This window comes from Neopsephotus bourkii, unplaced genomic scaffold (genome assembly GCF_033783945.1).
Source record: "Neopsephotus bourkii isolate Nb327-2 ecotype Australia unplaced genomic scaffold, CSIRO-AGI_Nbou_v1 NB_795, whole genome shotgun sequence".
Taxonomy (NCBI): domain Eukaryota; kingdom Metazoa; phylum Chordata; class Aves; order Psittaciformes; family Psittacidae; genus Neopsephotus; species Neopsephotus bourkii.
Window position 1 is genome coordinate 410,338 of NW_026901291.1, and position 24,793 is coordinate 435,130.

The window sequence follows — 24,793 nt, forward strand, 5'->3', positions numbered from 1 at the left end:
TTCCAGAGCCTACAAAGTCTCTGAGGGCCACAGGCGAAGTGGGCTCCCAGCCCCAGCACGGGCACAAAATGGCAGCCACACCTCATACCCAAACAAGCACCTCCCTGAAGCCACCCACAGAACATGCTGCGTCTCCTGGTACAACACATCACCAGAGAGACGTTGCTTACCAGAGCAACCAGCTGCCATTATTAATTACCTCAGGCAGAGCAGCCACACAACCCACCTGAACACAGGCTTGGGGAGGGGAGGGCCATCTGAGAGAAGCTGCCTCCCCACTAAGATAAAGCTGCCTTACTACTGTGTCAGCAAAGCATTAAAATCACCTACAAGCAGCATTTCGGAAGGAGCCCCCTCTCTCCTCTCATTGCTTTGCCCGTCTGAAAGCACCCAGAGCGCTGCTGTTTTCAGCTCTGAGGGCAGCGAAGGGCCCTCCCCAGGCCCTGCCACGGTGCCTTCCCATCAGTGCCACAGAAACGGGGGATGCAGCAGGTAGAAGCGTATGTGGGCCAAATCGGAGCGTGGTTGGCGGTGCTGCCTTCAGGTCTGCACAGAGTATTTCAGGATGAGAAACAGAAGCTCTCAAAATAACCCACAGCTCAGCAAGAGACAGTGTGGGGAAGGTGCTCCTCAGCCTCGCCTCCGGGGGGCAGGGGTGGGAGGGAACCTGTTCTTAAACGTAGGCTGGCTGCTGTGCCACTTCGGGACAGCTATGCTGGAGCAACGCAAAAAGGCACAAGGGGGAAAGTGAAGTTTTCTGGTGATTTATCTCTTCCAAAGGCCAAATCCTGTCCACATCCAAACCCTAAGTCAGCAAGACATTCACGTCAGTATGTATTCACTGAAACATTAAACAGGTGCCCAAGTTTCACTCAAGCAGAGCCTATTTAATCACTGAAGTTAACAGGAGTCTCCAAAAGCATTAATTCAACCCAAAGCTGCTTTAAAATCAGTCCAGTGCAGCCTCCCACAAGGTAACTAACACACCTCACACTGCAGAGAAAACTGGTGGTAAGCAATCCCACCTACGTGCAACAGCTCCCATTCGGCCTCTACCACAAACCGCACATTCCTGTTAGAGAGTGGGGAAGACGCCATTTCCAGCTCTTGTGAGAGTGAGCCAGCACTGCAGCCTGGGCTGGCTTGGCAGGGAGCAACCAGGGGCAAGGTTTGTAAAGCCATGATCAATTTGTATGCTGCAGGTGCTCACGGACAGTCCCAGGCCATGTTCGGAGCCAAGAATTATGAACCTTGCGCTGTTGGACATCATGTAGCATGATTAAATATCATAACTCATTCCGGTAATAACTCCAGCTCTCATTAAAGCCCAGCTCTGCCATCCTGGATTGCTGCTGCCTTTTCATCTCTCCCATCCAACTTCCCCCTCCCTAGTTCATCTTATGGGGCAGGGGTGGAGGAATATATGAATGGGCAGAGCAGGTCTTGCTTCTCTAAAATGGCTTTTTCATTATTGCTAGGCTGGCTCTCAGCCCCTGCTTTTTCATCATAATACATCAGCCTACTCACCATTTATTTAAGCTTTTCCAGTGTCAGAGGAAAGCACACTTTTACTGGGTGCACCTATTTTCAAATCATGAGCACGCTGTCCCTGCTCATTATTAATAAATACACTTCGATTTATCACAAGCTCCGTTTGAGTGCCATGGGGAGCCTGGAGCAAAAGGAGACAAATTCTTTTCTTAAGTTGTTCTGAAAGGTGCTGGGCTTCCTGACCCTCACCCCCATTAACCCAGCACAGCTAGTGTGCTCCTACTGGGAGCTCCACGGCTTGCGCAGCGGCAAACTTGGACTGATCTTGTGCCATCTCAATATATTTGTTCATTATCTTGCGCACACACAGAAGCATTTGGAAATGTACTCGGGGCACAGGCCAAATTGAATCATCTGCCTTCATTTTCCACACGATCTGAAGCTACAGCTGCTACAACAGGCTGTGGGATTTTTATTTTCCTTCCTTAACAGTTTTTTTTCCTCACTCTTAAAGTCACAGCAGTCTGATTTTAAACCTCTTGCTCGTGCTTGCGTTTGTGTCTGCTTTTTACGAAACAGATCTTGCATATACCCATGGTGGGAAACGGATCCTCAACAACCTCCCTCTGTTCTGAATGCAGGAGAGAAAGCAGCACCCTCGGGGAGAGACATCATTAAAATACTCATCTCAGATATGCCTTCTCCAGTGCCTCAGATGGGTCTATTACTACACTAATCCTCTCACTTCTGCCAGTGGACAGGCTCCCGCAGGAATGGCACCCACACCTCTGTGCTACACTTGGGAGCAGGGAATAGTCCCATGAAAACAAGCAGCCCATCCAGATCAGAAGGGGCAAAGACTCCCCTCACAGCAGTGACCACACTGACTCCATTCAGGAACACATTAACTCCTCAAGAAGGAAAGTTTAATTCCTTTTTTAGAGCCCTGGGAGATCAACTTTCATTTGTCTTGCGAGAAAGGATAGACCAAACACAACCTTCAGATTCAGGATTTTACTGACTTCATGGCAAATCTGTTTTGGCAGAAGCTACTTGGAGATAAGCAAGTACAGCTGAGAAGCGTCCAAGTCCCAGAGCTTAGGTCCAAGCTTTCAGATCACCAGAGATAGGGATGGATTCACCTTATCATGCTCATCTATCTAAACTAATGCTGCTGAACGCCACTTTACATCTCATCAGTGTGTAATGACTTTATCATCTGTTCTGCCAAAGGATTCTTTTCCAACTCTTTCTATAGGGTCAATCTAAGGAAGAAAAATGTACTGCAGGCAACATTTCCTGCTAACAAAGTTGATGATTCCCCACGGCTATAAGGATTGTTAAGAACAACTGTTCCAAAAACTTACCAAACTAATTGTATGGCCTGTCTCCTTCCCAACACACATGAACATGATGCTTAAACAATATTTTGGGAAGACGTTTTTGCTAACATATGCCTGTGCTTTATTATCCCAGATAAGCTCATGTTTCTATTGGTAGACTATCAGCAGTAGCAGCTTTCTGCAGCAGGAGACAGTAAACTGCCTTAATAAATACAAATGGACAATTTAATTAAAATATATTGAAGACTTGGAAAAAAGTACTATTTGTGGACGAAACAGTCTGTTAAGGGATTGCACTCAAGGCTAGTTCAGTGTATTTTAAACAGGCAACAATAAGTGGCAGTGAAACATACTGCACAGAGCTCTACCCCGATGATTAAAGAGCATGCTGAAATTATAAACGTCTGTTTTCCAGCAGGGAGAAAAACAAAAGTCACCCAGTTGCCTCTGGTTTTAATGCTTGAAACAAAACAAACCATTTGGCTTTAAAAATGTACTCCTTTAAACCTGAAAAGACCCATGTATCAAAACAAGGTGGAATCAGCTAAACACATTACTTCTGATTTGTTTCCTTGAAAATCCAGCCTTAATGCATTCTAACAAAATTTATCTATCCCAAGCATACCTCATAATGAGATCAACTGGGAAAAATATCAGGCTTGTTTGTATATTTTATACTTGCTCTAACTTGGCAGTTTGGAGATTATGTATTCCCCAGGTCCCTTCTTAAATCGTTTCACACGCTGCAATTTGATTTTCTTTGCTTGCCCTTTTCCACAATTTTTTTGATACATTTTATTGAGCTCTGGCTCAGAGGGAAACGTTCCCTTTGAATTAAGGGTGCAATCATTTTTTTTCCTCTAAATAAGGACATATGGTGTAGAAAGCACTGTTATGGTCCAAGTATTTTATGATTGAAGTAGGACTCATTTTAAAAAATGACAGTAGCATCAGGTTAGATTAGAGCAGTTTTTCTAATTGGGTGGTGCTGCTGCGGATGCTGTGACCTGCTCCCTTTGCTATAACTCATTTTAAATATGACATGGCCATTTTTACTTATTGGGATGAAGAAGAAAACAGCAGTAGTGTTATGAAACTGAGGAAATTTGTCCTTTTCCTTTTAGCATTCATTCATTCATTTTGAAGGTTACCATTTGAGACCTCACCTGGACTATTGTGTACAGTTCTGGTGTCCTCAACATAAAAAGGACATGGAACTGTTGGAACAAGTCCAGAGGAGGGCCATGAGGATGATCAGGGGACTGGAGCACCTCCCATATGAAGATAGGCTGAGAAAGTTGGGGCTGTTCAGCCTGGAGAAGAGAAGGCTGCGTGGAGACCTCAGAGCAGCTTCCAGTATCTGAAGGGGGCCTATAGGGATGCTGGGGATGGACTCTTCATTAGGGACTGTAGTGATAGGACAAGGGGTAATGGGTTCAAACTTAAACAGGGGAAGTTTAGATTGGATATAAGGAGGAAATTCTTTCCTGTTAGGGTGGTGAGGCACTGGAATGGGTTGCCCAGGGAGGTTGTGAATGCTCCATCCCTGGCAGTGCTCAAGGGCAGGTTGGACAAAGCCTAGGTTGGCATGGTTTAGTGTGAGGTGTCCCTGCCCACGGAAGGGGATTGGAACTGGATGATCTTAAGGTCCTTTCCAACCCTAACTATTCTATGATTTATACATTTAACTGGCATTCAGACTTCTGGTCTCTAATCCTGGCTTACCTGTTTCCTCTGGTTAAGCTACTTCAATAATGTGTACTGCACTCAAGCAGTCTGTGACACTGTGGTTAATTTTAACCTCTCCCTGGGATGCAGGGAGGTTGAATTAATGTTAGCTAAAGGATTTCTGTGCTTAGAGGCTGTCAGAGTCAGCTGCTGCAGGAAGGCAAATACAACAACCTACTGTAATAAAAGGTATTACTAGTGAAAAATCTAAATACTCAAAAGCTATTATTAGTTTCTCAGCTACTTAAGCAGTGTTAACTACTCATTAAAAACCTGTCCTTGCATCCTAGCAAACGTGTGGGCCACCTTCCATTTTTAAAACCAAATGAAAGCCAAGTTCATTTTTGGGAGAACTGCTAAAGAGGGCTCTGATTAGCCAGTGTAACATCCTGCAACAAGCACAGCTTTAGCTCTCAAAGAGACACTTCTCCAGATCTGGTGCCATATTCTCACTAGAGAGGAAATATCTTTGATCTCATCATTTTTGAGAGGTGCAGCCAAATGAGTGGGCCCATGCCGTCAAGGACTGGGGAAGCCTTTTGCACTAGTGCCCAGCACAAGGAGGCCATAAGGACAAGCGGGGTTGGTCTTTCTGCAGTTCAACGGATGCATTGGAATGGCTGCAAAGATTTTCCACAGCTTCTGGGCTGGCAGGTGGCCACGGAGCAGAGCCAGCACCGTGTCCCGCAGCAGCCGGCGCTCTCCGGAGCGGGAATGCACTGCCATGCGAGACCTAATGCTTATTTTGGAGAAAAGCTGGTGCTTAAGCAGGCAAAACTGCTTGATTTTACAGCTGCCATCAGGCCTGCATAGCTAACTGCACTCTGCATGCCCCCACCCGTACTTGGCAGATGGTAGTAGACAGCTGGGAAAATCTGGGTTTGACATACGTCAATGATAAACTGTGTCAGTGTAGACCTGCTTAGGTTACAGCTCGCTAGCATGTGTGCAGGAGCGAGACTTTCACTGGTGAAGGGTAAATAGCATTCCTAACTAATTTAGCTAAAACCTGCCATCCACAACAGGGTACACAGATGGCAACAACGAGCCCTTGGGGCTGTCTGGAGCTGCAGGCAGGGTGATAAAGAGGTAATGTACTGGGTTTGTGTGGCAAGGTTTTGGTAGCAGGGACGCTACAGAGGTGGCTTCTGTGAGAAGCTGCTAGAAGCTTCCCTCATATGCAACACAGCCAACACTAGCCAACTCCGGTGGACCTGCTGCTGGCCAAGGCCAAGACCCCCAGTGACAATGGGAGCACCTCTGGGATAATGTATTTAAGAAGGGGAGGAAAAAACCTGGACAAGCTGGAGACAGGAGTGAGAATGTGAGAGGAACAGCTCTACAGACACCAAAGTGAGTGAATGAAGAGAGGAGGAAGTGCTCCAGGCTCTGGAGCAGATTCCCGTGCAGCCTGTGGTACAGACTATGGTGAGGCAGACTGTGCCCCAGCAGCACATGGAGGACCCCATGCCAGAGGAGGGGCATGCCCAAAGAGCATCTAAATAAACAAAAGCATCTGCAGTCACAAAACCCCCCAAATAACAAAACAAAAAACCCAACCAAAAAGACACACACTACTTGGTGACTAAATAGAAGCAGCCTGTAGAGCTGGGAGATAAGAACAAAACCATAGGTGGGCTAGGACAGACATAATCACTGTCAACAAAAAGCAGCACTCAATAATTATTGTACCAGCTGTAGTGCTCAGCCAGAATTAGATGCCCAAACTACACTTTAATTTAGTGACAGGTCTAAAGGAATAGCATCCAGTGAATACGAGTTAAAAGCCTCTGAGCAAGTTACAATATAAGGTTTGTAGCTTCAAGTTTCCCATTAAGGTGATTCAGACCCAAGACTCTCAGTTACACAATGCCGTCCAATACGCATCAAATTAGCAGCTGATTTTGCACATTTTTTTGGTGATGGGAAAAAAATGGATACACTAAAGATCAGCTCAGGGCTCTTACAACAAATGCAGCAAGTGTTACCGACACCAGTGCAGCTGCCCATATCGAAAGGATCATTGTAAGGAAAGTAATTGAGCAGGATGGAGGTATGATTGACTTAAGCATCCATTTAGCAAGGATAGAGCTGTGTTCAGCTGGAGCCAATGGCCTAAACTAGGTTGAGTTTACAAAGTGCTTTTAGACATCATGTAGGAGGCAATCAGAATTGACAGCTTTAACATTGCTATCATCTATGCATACAGATACCATCTATTAAAGGCTAATATCAACAGCTGTGATGTTCTGTGATGTTCAAAGCAAAAGTAGATTTAATATACATATGAAATTGTCCAAAGCTGCAGGAGATGCTTTAAAATATATTAGGAAATTCAACCAAGAACAATCTGTATCCTATGATATTTCTCTTCTAGTAATATTACCCACCAAAAGCAAGGGTTTTGAATCCAATACAAAAATTTGTGATAACCTTCAGAAGTGATTCTAGGAAGAGAAGATCCCCAAAAGCAAGGTAAATAGATTACTAATGATGTCACATGGGCAAAACATTTAATCCAGTTCTGCTTTGTCCTGGGGAAGGAAAGAGACTCAGTCCTCAGTCTTCTGATAACAAAAGGAAGATATTAGACAACATTTGCCAAGAACAAAGTCCAGGCCTGTTGCACAAGCCATAGAATGGGAGATCATGTGCACAGAGATGTTTTAATAGATCTTGGAATAGTCACTGAGAAAACTGAAAAAAGACAAGTGTTGGAGAAATATTTCAAAGGAGCAACCAGGCCTGGCTGGGCAATGCTGTGAGACCAGGAAAAAAACAGTTCTGGATTCAACTGACTGAATTAAACTATTCCAGTCAACGAGGTTTTCTGGAAAATCAATCTTCTTGAATAAGCCTTCCTTTCTTTGATGTGTTTGTTTGAAAAGGGAGCTACATAGATGTGATACATTTAGGGGTTTGGATGCACTCACACTGCAAGACATTCTGATAAAAATTAGTGCTATATAAATAGCAATAAAACATATTTTAAGTGGGGAATGCATCAGCTAAGTTATCAACAAGTCATGTCAATAAATGATCATTAATGCTTGCTACAGAAAGTAAAAGGATTTAAACAAAGCTTGCAGTTACTCAATAGCTCCATCAATAACTGAGAAAAATACTATCAAAGGCACTGCAAACCACATTCAGATGCCAACAATACCTGTTTAGAAATAAATAAGGAAGAGGAAAGAAGCCAGTTTTAGGCAGCAGCTTTGATTTTTTGAAAAACACACCTCATCAGAAAAAAACGTATCCCAAAAAGAGAGCTGTACTATGATCATGAAGAACAAGGGTGGAAGCCTTGTACAAACTTGGATAGTTGTCTTGAACCGCTCAAGTCCTTCTTACATGGACCACAGAGATCAATCAAACTGCCATTAGAGCAAAAATTGCCAGCAACTACCCATGAATTATGAAGAGCAGATATCTCCTTACGGAGAGCATGGAACAAAAGTTATCTTCCTGACACTGATGGTGAAGGAGGATTTTGCAATGGCAACCTGCAAAGGCTGTGGGTTCTTGTCTGTAGTTCAAGGCAAGGACAAAACCATGCACACAATCTCACTCAACAATTCACTCAGTGCCTCTAAGCATCCCATGTGAAAACCCATACTCAGTGCAGTAGAGTTTCAAGTTCATTACTAGGACTCTGAGGCACCACAATAACACAATTAAAACACCACCAGATGCGTGTCATATAATACATGTTAGAAAAAGAAAAGACATACTCTGTGCAGATACAACAACAATTTGCTGTTTGAATTAATTCAGGAATCAGTACCATCCCTATAAACACAATACATAAAACATATGCTACTGTAGGCATGCATAAATTGCATGCAGTTTTTTCTAGATAAAGCCACACATGTAATTAATAAACTAAAGTGAAAAAAGAAAAGAAACAAAGTAAATAAATAAATACAAAGGCTGCCCAGAGAATGCTGAATTTTGCAGAAACTGCTGTCAAAGATCATGGTGCTGAGCACAGAGCCACAGGCAGGAGCAGTGCGGGCACAGCCTGGCCTCAGCTCACCCGAACAGGGACCCTGCTTGTAGTGGAAACAGACACCAAACACAGATCAACCTGTTTTTTTTTTGTCCATTGCTGCCATAAGGTAAAGCTCCAGTGCAGGGTTTAAATCACAGGAGACAGCAGTCAGTCTTTCACAGGCACAGGATCAAGCATAAGTTGCGTGTTTTCAGCCGTTCCACAAACCAGCCCACAATCACGTCCCTCTTCTGTCTGAAGACCCCGTAAAACCTAGGAGCAAGGCTCCAGCCTGGCAGCAGCTGGGGAAAGGCAGGAGAACCACCACTTCAGTGCAGAGGGAATGGATGAATGGTTGGCACAAGCTGTGGTATGATGTGAATTTAGCAAAGCAGAGACAAGCCCCCATGCCAACAACACAGCCATGAATATTTTTATTCCAACTTGTTCTCATCAGACCTACAACTTACTTTTCTGGCTAATTCAAAGTCTATCAAGCCCCTACCTGTACTCTGAATAGACTTCCTGGGACCTGCCCTTTTCCTGGCTGGTCTTCATCCCCCAGCCAACTGTCCCTTGTCATCCACAGGTACTGGAACACTAACCACAGCTGCTTGAGCTAAACCCCAACAAGAACAAGAGCCATTTTCTCCCAGCTCCCTGCACCAGCAGATGAACCAAGCCCTCTGGCAAAAATCAGAGCAAACCTTACACCTCTACAGGTCTGGAAAGCAGGCCACTGGCTCTGCACTTGAAGCAGAGGCAACCTGAAACACCACTGCTGTCTGGTTGTGATCAGTCAAGACATCAGTGTTGTCAAGGAAACTTTCACTAAGGCCATGAGACCCTACCCTACCACTGCAAGTCTTCTGATTTGAGAAAACAGTGTTATAAATACCAGAGCAAGCACAGACAACTCCACAATGAAACAGAGAAGCAATTTCCTCTAAGTGCCCAGGGGACATCCTGTTTGCTGTCTGACATCCTGAAGAAAACAAAAATCTAAGAATAATTAAAGCCAAAGCAACTAAGGTGAAGCCCTTTGGTAATTTTCAGCCCTGAATAACTGAAAAGGGGTAACAATTAATTTTAGCTAAAGATCACTGAACTTTGAGATTAACATCCGCAGCTGAGCAACAGGAAGCAGCTCTTTAGAAGGCAACACTGCTGTTCAGCAAAGCCCAGGGCTCTGTGAAATAGCTGGTTGACACTTGCTATCAAGAGGCACAGTGCATTGCCCAAAGAAGCAAGGAAGTAAAGAAAGCCCAGAAAGCTCAGTAAAGATGGACTGGGAGCCTGCCCTACCTTCTTCCTGCAGAATACATCCCATAACATACCGTCAATTTATGGTGGAGTAAAATGATTCCTGTTGGCCTGTACTATACACTCCTGATGTGCAGCACAAGAATGGCTTGGCATTATCTATATATACCCCACAACCACAGCTTTTAACATTTCTCAGACACAAAAGGACTGGCTGAAACACTGTAGCTGTGAGTGAAAAACAGGATCTGGATTTCACACAGTATTTTCTGTCATGACAGAACAGCTAATTCAAGTGTCCTTGTGTGCGTGGAGTGTCAGGAGTGCTCTTCCGGGCTTGGATGCGCCCAAAATCCAAATGCAAATTGTTTGCTCAGGTTATTCTTCTTGTGATAGTTACAGATAAAAATTGAAGGAAACTTACACACACACACTAGCATGTCCCGATTGTCCAAATGTGTAAACTATGGTCTGGTAAGAGTTGAAAGGGCAAACTGCAGAAGTAGCAGATACTCACACCATCTACTGAAGGTTATCCAGCTGGTCTGAATTGCTCCCTGTGAGAGAAGACATCCTCTCCTCACTGATTCTGGAGAGCAAAGCTGTGCTGGTGCCTTTCAGAGAGGAGTCAGGCTGTGCCTGGGGATGAGCCAGGGTCAGAGGAGGGGAAACCTGCCTAAGGCTGGCCCAAAGGAAAACAAGCCATTACGCCTGCATCACTTCATGAAGGGCACAAAGACTTCTCAAGCATCAAAATAAAGTCCACTACTTGAACTAAAAGCCTGATTTGAAGCTCATCTAAACTGCTGTAAATGGTGTACAGCATGCTTACTGACCTTTAAGACAAACTCTGGTTTTGTTCACATTAACTAACTTGAACTGCAAGAAGCAGCTTTTAAAGCAAAATTCAAGTAACAGCCTAGTTAAGACTGCTGCAGTCCTTCCTGTAAGAATGGTCTGAGCTGCAGGAAATGCTCATCTCCCATGTCACATTCAGTGCAGAAAGGTATTTTAAGCAGTAATAGGTATCTGTTTTCTCTACTTGTTCAGTGGGAATGTCTAGAGTTATACAAAGCACCTTAGAGAATAACGTAGTAATAGCAAGATGCATTTATTAATGATCCTACTAACATTTCCTGAGAGCATCTCCAACACTCTGCAAATGCCTATCAAGTTTAAACAGCACGGATGTGCAGTGGACGCTATTATCATCCCTTCTCAGCAGGCACAAAAAGATAGATGACTTTAGGAACATCAAACAATGGATCTAGGATAAGGCTAGGACTACAGCTATAGTGAAAACTGGATGGCTAAGCACTGCAGCTTTTAATAGCAAACATCTTGCATCTTGACCACAAACTGTTCTCCCTGGATGACGTGCAAGTAATTATTTCTTAGAAAGAAAGTATAATGTTAACTGGGAAGAGCTTATGGAAAGCAAAAAAAAAAAAACCCTGCTTTTTTGGATTCTGCATGGAAACACGGCACATTCACAGGAAATATTTTAGTAAAGAGGCACAGAAATACAGTGTGAAAAAAAAGAAGCCATCACATAGGAAGGTTCTGTGGAAGAGGGGTAGGGGGGCACACCTCTGCTTACTGGGAGGTTACAATGGGATCCAGGGCTGCTCTTGATACAAGGGACCATGAGGTTTTACTCTGGGTATAGAAAGACCTGTGTCTGAGCACTTCAAGGTACCATGGACGTAGATATGGGAAGTGGCCGAAGTCCGCCACACCACAGGATCTTTACAAGCAGCACTGGGGCCCACAACTGCTATAGCCAAAGAGAACAAACCTGGAAACTCAATCGAGAGACCAAGAGTCTGCAGAAGAACTTCTCTGAACTGCAGCTCTTCCTGTAAGAGCAAGCGCAAAAGAAGGAACAAAGCCCAAAATAGCAGAGTTCACAAAGGCAGAAGTGTGGGTAGGGCTGCATAACCAGGTAATTATTCAGATCTTTAACATTCTCTTGTTGCTGCTTGTGGATGAGCAGCAAGAGGACAGCAAAGTTAGCAAGTGGGAATGGCAAAAACCTCTAAAATTGTGATGCAAAAACTGAACAAGTCTCCTAGGATGTAAAACTGGTCTCACATGGAGCTTTTATGCTAATAGTTGTCTCAGTCAATACGCAAATTGTATGTAACAGTACATGTCTACCTACCATAGCACTATAAATATCCTTGCTCAAAACACTTCACCTTACTGCTGTTCACAATATACCTGACAGCTTCCTATTTAAAACAGTATTACTGCTAAAGGAAGCCATTAACAGAGGGCTGAAGGAAACAATCTTATTCACTGAACCAACACTGTTGTCTCGCCTAAACAAAGCAATTAACATCTGAGTTCACAGGAAAATATATTAGCACAACAGATGCATGTGCATGTATCGCGGCCCTTTGGTGAAATGCACTGCTTTGGGGCCAGATGTTTCTGCTCATGCCAAAGAAGAATCCAGCTGCATCAAGCTGTGAATATTTCTTCTGATCTGTCAAAATCTGCTATGAACTAGAAGAGAAAAAAACAGCACTGAAGTTTGAAATAGAAGCCTGTTTTCCACTGGGGATTTTACCACCATCTGTATTTTAAAAGCTTTAGTACAACTTGACAAGAGTCTGAAAAAGTTTGCAACACAATAGGTAAAGCACATTGAAATACCATTCAAGAAAGGTTTCTGGTAGAGTTGAAACATATGGTAAAAGACTAATTTTGTGCACATTTTTTCCCCCTTAAAAAATCAATTCATACTTATTAGTTGGATTTACAACATGTTTAAATATGGCCTTTTTTGTAATGTGCTGCCACTATCAGCTGAACTCTCATTACTAGGATGATAGAGCAATATTGAACTACTGGGCAAACAAAGTCCTTTTCCAAAAGCACCAGAGGTGATTCTTTTTCTCACACTTTCTAAACCTAGGTGTTTGGGTTTGTTTCCTTTCATTAATAAAATTACTATGGATTTGCACTGATGCAAGAGTAAAATTATATCCCTTGCCTGAAACCACAAAACAAGGAGTCAAAATGGAAACAGAACAGCTAAGCATAAAACACGAAAGCATCTCATACAAACCGTGCCATGGTTGTCAACGCTTGGTATTGTCCTTACTAGAAAATCATCCACCCAGCAGGACCAGCATGCTCCCACCTCACAGCCCACAGCTCATCTCACAGAAATCTGTTGTTTTATCCCCTGAAACAGCTCTTTCTGCCCACAGCACAGCAGCAGGATCAAACACTGACCTGCTTGACTAAGTGGCGGCACCTTTATCTTCTGCTGAGTCCCAGAGCTGAGATTTTCTGATGTGCCTCAGGTACCTTGACTCCTAAAGGTGTTGAGATTCCGAATCCCTCGTGTTCTACCTCAAAATTTCAGCCTTAAAAAATAAACCCATCTCCCAGAACAGACAAATATATATAGTACAGAGCAAAGGAAGCAGAATGCAGGTGGATATATCCAAATTCAGTTTGAATTCTGATCTCCTCCTGCTATTGCCTGCTCTCCACATTTGCACAGCAGCACACAGGCAGCTGTGCTGCCTTCCAGGTGTGCAGCACAGCTTTGCCACTGACAGGGTTATCTATTTTATAAAGAATGACGCTAGCAGTGAAAATCACAGTAGAATTGTTTTGAAAGAAGCAAGCCTCAGATGGACAATTTAGATTTCACAGAAGTTGAAAGAGGATTTGCAGGTTCAAATTATTAATCAACACCCTGCCAGGCAGGGGCCAGGAGCAATCTGCCGGTGCTGGCTTTCCTTGAACTTAGACTGTAAAATCCGGATTTTAGATTGACTCAGTGGGGAGACAGGGTTTTTTGTGCCTACAGCCCTTTCCTTCTGAAGCATCCAGACTAAACCAATACATTTTAGGGGCAAATATGAGCTTATGGATGATGGGGGAAGTTGTTCTTCCATAAAACTGGAGATTCAGGGGGTTTCCAAACCAGGGAATAGCCCCTGCCACTACTGAGTGGATCACTGGCTTCTGCAGTCAGGTCAAGCAGTGGCATTGATTCAGACAAACCTCTCAGTGATGACTGGACGGTGTATTTCAGAAGAACACCCTATCTGTGCAGATACTTAAAATGCAGCTCTCACGTGCCAGAAACTGCCCCATGTCCCATGTTTCTGTGCTCAGAGCACAGGAGGCTGGGAAGTGGGGAGTCCACAGCCTGGCCATGCCAGCATTTGCTGCAACCCGAGTTCATAAGCAGCTCCTTGTGTTCTCACATCTGAAGCCCAACCGTGTGCACGGGTGAATGTTTCAGGGTCTGGGTGCACTGCGCTGCAGGCAGCATCCTGGGACTGGATGTGAGCAGTGGAAGAACAGGGGGAAGATGCAAGACCAAGTGAGAGAGAAGGTGCACAGATGCCCACGTGCATGAACAAAATGGGACTGTCCAACACACGAGGCAGACAGCATTCATTCCAGGCGTGATTTCTCTTTTCTCCGGTACATCTTTATTACAAAGAAGTGTTGCTAGATGAAAATTTGAAGCTTGAGGCCAAAATCAAAATAGAAAGAACAAGATAAGCTCCCAGAGACTCTGACTGAAAATGGTGATTTATCTTCCCTTTATTGGTACCTCACCTGTCTCTCAGTGATGCTATCCACACAAGTGTTACGGTGCTGCTCCTGTTGCACTGCATTCTTATAACACAACTTGCTTCCTCCTGCCAGCTACTCATCACAGCTTACCCCAGCACAGCCCTCTGCTCTTGCAGTTCTAGTCAGAAGGCAAATTAGTAACAGCCTGATGGGGGAGTGCTAAATTTTTCATTACAATCTTTCTCCGGAGGTTTGGTGTTTAATAATTTGTACTGTATAAAATTTCACATATGGGAAAACACGGCACCACACAGCCTCTCCAGATGCCTTTTTTTTTCCTTCCTTGCTGCTAATCGTGTGAGCCCCCCAGCTACAGGAGTGGATTTAGGGCATAATTAAAGCTTTAGACTTTAATAGTAATAAGGGTAAAGCTCAGTTTTATTTTGGAGAAGAACACGCCACATTTGTAAATTCCCATTTCGCTGGGGATCAATTTTCAAACAGGCTTTGTACCCGGGCTGCTTTGTTCCTGATATACCATGGAAATATAAACCATGTAAGCAGCTCGGGGTACTATGAAAGATGCACACCCCTGCTTAGCCGCTGTGAAGGTTCTTTAATTCCCTACGATCGATCCAAGAGCAGTGGTGGTTGTGCTGGGGACATCTGTAAGAGAGCCTTGACATCATGTGCTCTGGTTTTCATCACGACATTTGGCAGGGGAGCCTCTCACATTGGACACATGAACTTCAAATCTCTGCAAGTTTTAACTGCAGCCCTAAGCACAACTGAAGTGATTTAACTTTGCTGCTGCTCTCCCAAGCCTCCCCCCAGCCACCACCCTTCTTCCTTCCTCACACAGCCCAGAAACCACAGAGCTGCTGTCACGCATGGGAATGCGGAGCCTTCTCCCATCTTCCCACAAAACTGCTTTCTTCTCACATTTCTGATGAGAGGAACAACCTGGAACACACTTTTGGGATTAACTACAGCTGTGTGCAGAGGACCAGCACAAGGTTTACATACTAACACATCCAAAAGCCTTATTGTAAAGACTTAAGTGGAACCTAAGTAGGGGACAGGTTCTGCAGTAGGTACTTCACTGCGAAATGTAGTCATATACTGTAAACTACTTACTGCTGTTAGCTACCAAGGGCCATACCATTTCTCATCTCCAGACACTTTCCCCCAGATCTTGCAGATCTCACTTATCTTCTCAGGAACTCACTGAGAACTCAGTAAGACACACTGCTGCAGAGCATGACAGACAGGAAGGGTAAGTGAAAGGGAAGAAAGAAGGGGTGAGGGCAGAAAGGCAGGAGACAGATTCCCTGCATGGTTGAGACAAGAATAGTTATGCAATGGTCAGCATTCTGAGGACTAATTTTAATTACTTGATGAACTTACAACCAAACCCATTCTATGACTGTGGAGTACAGCTCCCTTAAAGAAAAAACTGCCCCAGGGACTATATTGCCAGCATGGTAACTTGCAACATCAAGTCCTTTCCCTCTTCTCCTAAACATGCTCCTAAATAAATGCAGGAAACACACACAGAGTAGGACCATGCTCACCCTTCACAATATGGTTTTAATTCAACCCAAGTCTCTCCCATCTGCTCAAGAAACCCACAGATGCCTTAAAACGTAGTGCTTTGGTGTTCTGATGGATTTCTGATTTCCCATGGAGAAATCGGGTGATAAAGAGCAAGTGTGAATGAGTGTGGTTCTAATTTACAGTATTCTTTGACAAATCTCACGGTTCAAGACAAAGGAAGAGATTCCAGTTTTGCCATTAAATGTTTCTGTGTCCCTATGTTGTGGTTGAACGCCAGGTTTTACTCCACCAATCAGCAGCAATACTAGGTGGGGTAAAATGAAACTGTTACCATGGATAAGCAGCTACTCAGAGCCTGCATTACACTGGCAAATGCATCAAATGACCTAGAACTGAGAAATAATGACCTTGAAAGCAAAAGCTCATTTCTGGTTTTATCCATTTTTAATATCACAGCTTGAACTAAACCAACCATGCTTCTTAAGATCTATATTGTATCCTTCCAAATGTATTTGAGAACACTTAAGACTTGACATGTTACTTGCTGATGTACAGGGCTTGTTACAGGCCAAAATTCTACTTCCTTTCTGGCTAACATTTGTCACTTAAGTGAGTAGAAGCAATACAGGCCAGACAGCTCCCCAAACTTAGTGAACCTGCTTAGTGGCCATGAAGTTATTGAGATAAAACCTATGAGAGTAGTCAGATTTAAATATAAGAAAGGAATATATGCACTTAAAAGTGTTTTCTAAATGTCTTTGTTGAGATACAGTTTCTGTGGCATGTATAGGTCCTGCTGGGTGAAGACTCGGCTCTGTTACGTTTTTCACTACGTAGCTTTGGGAAGACTCGATTACTCACAAGAGAGGCAGACAAGAAAGTGACCTTGAGGAGGTTCACTCAGCTCAATGGCTAGCAGTTATTTCCATGAAATCCCTGGGTAGGAAAATACACATACGGAGACATAATAAAGGCAGAGCCTCCATGTCAAAGAGCAGATTGCACTCGTGCCATCAGGCCATGACAGCAGTCCCTAATTCTCCAGGACATCTGCTTATCCAGCAAAAACCAAGATGGTCGTCCAGCAGACAGGACAGCACAGGAATTAGCATATGTGACACAGACACAAGCTCTATGCCTAGCTCTGACCTTAGGCATGTTCATCTGTACTCCCTCCTCCTCCCTTTTTGTACATAATGTCAACACGCTCCATTTGTGAGGCAGAGTTTATCTGTGACTGCCAAAAGCATGGTAATCTTCAGTGCAAAGTCCCATTACTCTGTCATCATGCATCTCTGCAGATAGCAATGCTCATGTTATCCTTTGAACAGAGAGAGGTCAAACCACTGTTGTTAAACCCATGAGGCCTGAGAGCTAAAGGACAAGCAGCAGTATCAGTTTTTGCCAGAGGAAGCTCATCCATGTTCTGAATTGGCAGGAGAAGGATTTATATCAACTAACACCAGATAAGGAGCATGGGAAATAAATACATAAGTCAGAACTTACTAATGGGTATTATTTCTCCAATAGTAGCAAGTTAATGGTATATAGCTAGGCAACAAGGCCATCCCATCCGTGATAAAGGCATAAACACATTAAAGGAATAATCCCTGTGTGACATGAGGTTACTTGTGCGTTTACAAAATCTTCACTGCTTCTGCCAGCACTGCCTTTTAAAAATCACTGTTCTGTCCTAGCTCCATCAAACCCTGCAGCCCGTGATCTGCTTTTCCTTCTATAGACACAAGCATGCAGAGAATCCCGTTATAAATCCCTTCTGAAGAATAAACAGAAGTTTCCTGTATCAGAGACAAACCAGCAGTTTGACCTAACTTCAGTAGTTCTGGATTATTTCCAGTATCAACTTATCTATCAATTACACCCTGAAACTGCTATGAAAACACCAAGGTTGTGCTTTGCACCCAGGCCCTGTTTCAGAGGAGGAACTACCGGAAGCAAAGCCCTATCACCTCTGGTGCCTGAGGGCCATTTAACTTGCCCACTGAATCTGCAGGATGCTTTATTTTCTGCACATATACTGGGTATTCAGTCCTGATCCCCACAAGTTACAGATTATTTTCCTATTCAGGAGAAGCGGTAATTCAACACTAAGGGTTAAGAACATGTTTGCTGTCCGTTATTGTACCAGGTCTCTTTATCAGTTGCCTTTGAAGACAGTACAGATTACAAAGTATATCACAAGTAGCAGACTCTGTTAAAAACAAGCACTGTTAGAAGTTGCTATGTTATGGGCTAGCAAATTGGTAGCTCTTCTTGAACTTGTGAAAATAAGCAGCTAATGAAGCAGGAAATAATAATGTGACTTTATGACAGAGAATCCAGCTTGAACCAACTCAGTATTTTGTGATCTTTTTCTTCCCCTTAAGAAAATTCATGCAGTAAACCCAAAGCTCTCAAAAAGAAGTACCTTACCAAAACCATTCACTGGGGGATAATTTTCCATTCTTGGCCCAACACCCAACATTTATTATTATTTCAGCATTCTGGATGTGGAATCCGTGGGTATTTTGAAAAATGGATTGATCCATCTCAATTTCATAAGCATCATTTCCTCCCACAGAAAGAGTTTGGGAACTCTAATCACCTCAGGGCTCCCTGCGCAGACAGGATAAGCAGCAGAACAGAAACTATGAAAGTGGCTATTCATGAGAAAACTTTATTCAGTCTCTTAAGGACACTGAGAAAACTTGCAGTAAGATCCAAATTAGTGGTGAAAGCTCTCATGCTACAATAGCTTGTTACGCTTTTCCTGAGTAGAGTTAGGGCCGTAATTATCTTTCATTATAGAAACACAAAATAGAGCACAATAAGACCTCTTGAAGTGTATTTCCTCAACTTTAGTGTAACAACACAGTTTAAAAACTGACAGTTTCCAAGGTTTGGACTCTCTCCAGATATATTCATCAGTTATTGCAAAATACAGGATTGCTTCATTACTGGCAGGCACATTTGAAAATAAACACTCTGCTTCCTTAGAAGTTCAGGAAAGCCACACTCGAGTAATAAGCCAAGATTCACACATCAGGATACGAGTTGTCAGAGCTCGGCTTAAATCACTGAAGTTCTAACTGCTTCAGTTACAAGGAAGGACAATAATGAAAGGAGAAGCCAAAACAAGGCCCCATCCTGGAATACTGAGTGTAAAATTACAATGTAGAGACTTTAACAGCGCAATTGTTATTCTGAAGCACCTTTTTCTTGTGGGAAACCACAGCAGAAGATGGTAATATCTAAATGTGATTTAGAAAAACCCCTAAGGGTTAGTGAAATGGAGGGAGGGGAAAGAGACTATTGCAGAGAAAAGTAGGGAACCTCCACTGCTGTCATCTCTGCCTACAATCCTTCCACTTCCCTGAAATCAGGATCTTGGGGTGAAAGAGACAGCTCTTGCTGGAATTTTTAAGTACCACAAACTGCTTTATCAGCCAGTAGTGACCTAACACTGAATGTGGCTCCCTCTTCCAATGAGTAAGTTGCTAAAAGCAGAACTCTGAGGCCAATTGGTAAGATTTAATGAATATGCAGACTGTTAAATGAACAGATTATGCCCCAGAGCTGCTCATTTAGGATGGTGCTGTTATAATAAAATTAGCTCAGCGTCCAATGAGAGCTCAGGACCCTGGGCTGGTGCCACCTAATTGAAGTTTACAACTTTATTGGAGATTCCTTGCATCTTATATGTTTGCTTTGTAGAGTGCAATAGCTGGTGGCCTTGACTCTAATGTAATTACAGATCAGACAGGAAGGTTGTGTCAGCATGATAACATTTAGCTAAGCTGAAATGTCAGTTTCAGGCCTATTTCACCTGTTCTCATCTTAATTTAACTGGACTAATAGGTTCTAATCATACAAAACAAATGGATCTTTAAAATAAAGATATAAAATTAAGGGCCAGGTTCTCCTGTCCCTCACCACCAGTGAAAGTCCTGGGGGTCAGTGGCACCAAGGGCCTATCAAGCAGCCCTGAACTGCAGCTGATGACAGACAACATGGTCCATCCCAATCACATGGACCCAGGAAGGCACAAAGCAAGGAGGGGAGCAAGTCGCTGGTTAAGCCTTGTGAACAGCCATGAGATTAGAGCTTGAAGACATCCTGAAGGTAGGTGGGGATGGAGTAAAAGGTGGCACCCTGTACCTGCCAGCACTTAAGTTGTCATTAGGCAGTGTCCCTAGTGAAGGAGAGCACATTTTATCCAGTATCTGCTGCAAGGGATGCGGAGGGAGAGGTGGGAGGGTTTCAGCACATTCCGAGGTGGTGCATACCCACAGCTTTCACATTCACTTTTCAACACTACAACAATAACCTGATGGAAAGAGTTGATTGGCAGATGCCAAGTAAAACACTTGGAGAAGATAGAACAAAGCCATGGAAAAGTAAGACTATACAACTTTGCAGAAGATAAGATAGAGTGCGTTCACTATAAACAAAACCACCTCCACAACCCACATACAGAGACACGTACTATGCAGTTGTCCATTAACACTCAGTGTGTTCCACTGATTAAAAAGAAAGTTTAATACATCTGTCGGAACACAGAGACAGAATAAATACCCTTATCGTTCCATTTACTGTAAATAATACTTAAGTGCAAGTCAAATATTAGCTATATTCAGCACAGCATCATAACAAAACAGGCACTGCTAACATTATGGTCCCAAACTGTTATTCTTAATTAACATCTGACATATATCTGCTTTTGCAATCACCCATTACTGATTAAATGACAAGGCACAATGTCAGATGCACAATCTGATTGGTTACTACTCAGTTACCAAGGTGTTACGTTTGGAAATTGCCTGTGAATTGATTTCTTTTATTGAATTAATAAGTGTTATCATACTGTACAGAAGGTAAAATTGCTACTGAATGTGAGTGATAACATATAATTACAGAAAATCAAATCCTAATCTGCAGAGCCATGCCAGGTGTCAACATTTTAATTGTACTTAGGGAAGCACAGGAACACCAGGAAGGAGAGAAATATCTCAAGTGTAGGAAGAGATATAGTGCTTAAATACCAACTTTAGTTAGTCATGATAGCAACCTTGAGGGATGTCAACCACTCATGTATGTAGAAAGATTATACTTATTTTTCCATTTTTGACTCGATTCCCACATGCTGGGACACCTGTCATCCAGACCCAAATCTAGCTCTCAAAGAGTCTTAAGATTTGTACTTTAGGAAGAATGGTTCTGAAAGATGTTAGGTGATACAAGCTTAAAATACATCAATTATGTACTTCCCCATATCTTTCCTTTCTTGAAAAATAAACAGCATTAAGATCCCTTCTCTCCCCAGAAAGATCAAGTCCCTCTGAGAAGTTACCATAATTTCTGCTCTAAATACTCAAACATTTTATTAATTTCACTAGCTTTACAAACTGAGTGCAAAATACCTCTTCAAGCTGTTTCCTAGTTGCTCTCCCTGGCAGTCTGCATTCACACCCTGCACTAATGCAACTACTGGCATCTAAATTGATGATGTTAAATTGGCATAACCCCCACGCATGGACACTCTCAAATTAGGCAGTTCCAATACATTTGATCTGTATCAGCCACTGTTAAACCAATTTGAGCTCTCCTGCTAACGGAGCACACCAGTTTAAATACGTGTACTCAGAAAATGAGTGCTTAAATTGCTGCAATTTCTTTGGATGAAGGAGACCTCGAGGGCCCCGTATTCCTCCCCACGCTGCATGAGGAAGGAGCCATTCAAACCACTGTAATCAACTTTGCAGACTTGGATTCTCACTCGCTGGTGCATGTCCAAAACGTTTCTGTATCATCCCCCTGTCTACACAACATCACACAATTCCAGGAGCCCGTATCTCCACCCCTTCCTCCTCTCTGGTGCTGCCTTCCTACCATTAGTACCCAACAGCTTGGCTCGTGGAGCTGCTCCTCTTGAGGGCTCAGTGTGGCTGCCCACCACCAGGCACCATCTGCCAGCCTGCCCTGTTGTCAGCTACTTTTGTTTGGGATTCTCCCTGTGATCACTGTCCTTTGGAAGAAGGACCAGCCCAGGCACAAGATGAGGTAGCACACAGACAGGCAGCACTGAGGGCAAATGACAAAGCTTTGCTCAAAGACCACGCTGCCTCCCTACTGCCCCACAAGCCAGCTACCAATCTGCAAAACATCTGTTCAAATCATGAGCTTTTTCTTTTGTTCAGGGATAAAGAGGAAGAGGAGAAGCCACCCTGTTTGTATACAGAGACAGAAGTTAAAAACCATGCTACTACCACCCAATTGGCAGGATATCTTGGCAGCAGGATGGCATATAAAATTTTTACATGAAGCTCTTTCCAAATTAATTCCTTCCAGGCTTCTCTTTTCAGGGTAATAGTGGAAGTTTCATTATTGAATTGAAAACCCCTCAGCTTAGCTGTGAGATTACCAGGCCAGTAAGCATCTTATTAACACAGTCAAACAGCAAAGTAAGGCAAGAGTGGCTTTGTGTCTCGAGAACTGAGTGCATCTTGCACATACAGTGCTCAGGGGTGATGAGGAAAAACAGCATCCCAGGCAGCATGACACAGCGTGGCACTGTGGAGTGCCTGGGCAAGCCCATCACTGCATGGAGAAGGGAAAGAACAGCACCTCTGTGGTGAGAGTGCAGCTTAACTGCAGACACTAATACAATTGTTGGAAGGGAAAAAACCACCAAACCTTATTATTGGAGTTGAAGTAACATGTTTTTAAAAGAAAATTTCTAAACCATGAGATGTATAACTTGGCTCTGCAGTGATCACAGTGGGGAAAATAACTGGGAGCACTTGTTATATGCCTGAAGAATATGAATGCTGCAGAGTAGGAGGAATTAAGAGTAGCAGAGAAAGGCTAAACTATTATAATGGGAAAAGAATAGCTATATAGAAGAGAGGCCTTTTCTCAATTTCTTTCTACAGTTAAAGGTAAGTACCAGGGAACATCACTGCAGGAGAGTGAAAGCCTGTATCGATTGAGATGAACTGCACCAACTTGGAGGCCTTTGCTATGACGAACATCAGCATGACCTCCATGCAGGGACTCTGGAAAAGTGGCACGCAGCTAATTGGGTTTCCTTTCCAGACACTCAATTTACGGCTGTTTCCTGACCTCGACTTCTGGAGGCTTGTGGTTTAATGAGCTCAAATTCATGTCTTTTCAGAAACAGAACCTGTCCAGGTACGTGCCTGGATCTCTTCTACGTTCTGACCACTGCGATGCAGCAGCAGTTGCTTGTTGCTCCCCAGCCAACCCAGTTTTTGGAAGAACATGACAAGGATGCTGCCTCCAGCGCTCCTTCACTGGAACACACCGTGCAAAAAGCACAATAGCACTGACACTGACAGAGAAGGAACAGACAGCACCATGGAGCAGCAGTGGTCTGTGCGCTGCCATGTGCGAAACAGCTTCACCACAGCTTCACGAGTTTCTCCCATTCTCAGGAGACAGAGGTCAAAAACAGAGGATCCTGGAACCCACCTGCTGTTTCAAAGGCATGATGTCAAATACACAGGTTTTTTGCTGTAATAAGTTCTTTGAATTCTCCTCTGCAAAACCAGAGCTACAACTATCCCAGTCTTGCTGTTCTGTGGGAGAGATTCCCGGGATGCATCTTCCTTCAATCATCTCCTGTATATTGCTGCAACCAACTTGGGCACCTACTTAACCTCTGACCTTACAGCTCCTGTCAAGCAAACTGTGACCCCCTCTAGACTCCTATTATCCATTACCAAATCTTCATTTTTATTGAGCTCAGCAGAGACTCCTTTCCTTCTCCACTAGGAAGCATGAATCCTCTTGTGTCATTTATTCACAGTTGATTTATACCAAGAGCCTGTCAACTACAGGAGGTACTTGCTTGTGCTTACTACACCTGCAAGGAGCTCTGTCCTTTCAGGTCATTACTAATAAAGCACTTATCCCTCATACAAGCACAAATGCCTCCCTGTGCTCTCGCAAGTATTTATCTGAGCACTTCAGAGTCCTCAGTGGATTTATCCTCACAGTGCTCCAGCAAGCTGGGCACTGGCATGATTTCTGTTACACAGATAAAGAGCAAGGCTACAAGACTGAATTCAACTCTTTGATGCTTTGAGAAGACTTTATCTGAATCAGGACGCTGCAACTACCAGCTATTCTTCCTCCTACTCCCCACACCCATTTCCCCATGGGATAGCAGGAAACAACTCATGGATCATCCCAAATTCTCTGCTTTATCAGCCAGCCCCACACTAGCAGAGTACTGCTGACCCACTCTGCAGGAGAGAAGGCTTCGTCCTGTGACCACTTCTTGCTGCTGAAGTGCTTATGAAAGAGAATATGGAAAACCCCATAGCCCAGCCTGCATGACCCAAATCATCACCCTCCCATCCTACTCCCGATTCACAGATGACTCATGAGATTAAGCCTCCTTCTTCTTAGCACCACTCACTACGCAGCCAGATTGCACCAACAACAGTAACACAAATATATTTGTCTTGCAACTAGAGTGCCAAGACAAGCAAGAAGCAAAGCTGGGGGCCAACTGTAACACCACCGAGTTTGGCAGCCAGCCTCTTTCCAGCTCCTTATATATTTTTGTCCCAACTTTCCACCTCATGCTCCCTCTTTGCAGTATTTCTGGGCAGATCATAACACCCACTGAGGAGTGACAAATGGCTGCGTGGCTAAGTGCTTGCCCTTGACAAATTAAGGCATCTCCACGCTCTCTCCTCTCCCACTCTTTCCAGTGTCACTTTTATCACAGGCGAGGCTGAGAAACGTGGTGCTGCTGTTCCTCTTTCAAACCCCAAAGCCAACTGGCAAACCAGACTTTAACCTTGCAGCTGCTGAACAGAGTCAGATTAATACA

At 43.6% G+C, this 24,793-nt stretch overlaps 1 protein-coding gene across 27 annotated transcripts in view; it reads right to left on the reverse strand.

The window, feature by feature from the left end:
* Positions 1-24,793, reverse strand: part of FBRSL1 (fibrosin like 1) — a 537,101-nt gene that overhangs the window by 302,258 nt on the left and 210,050 nt on the right. The window contains exon 1 of one of the 27 annotated variants that reach the window (XM_061355318.1): positions 331-354. The exons of the other annotated variants lie outside the window; for them this stretch is intronic. Within the exon in view, the coding sequence (XP_061211302.1) occupies positions 331-339 (9 nt within the window). The 5' untranslated portion in view covers positions 340-354. Of the gene's footprint in view, positions 1-330; positions 355-24,793 lie in introns of those variants that run through there. 27 annotated transcript variants of the gene reach the window in all.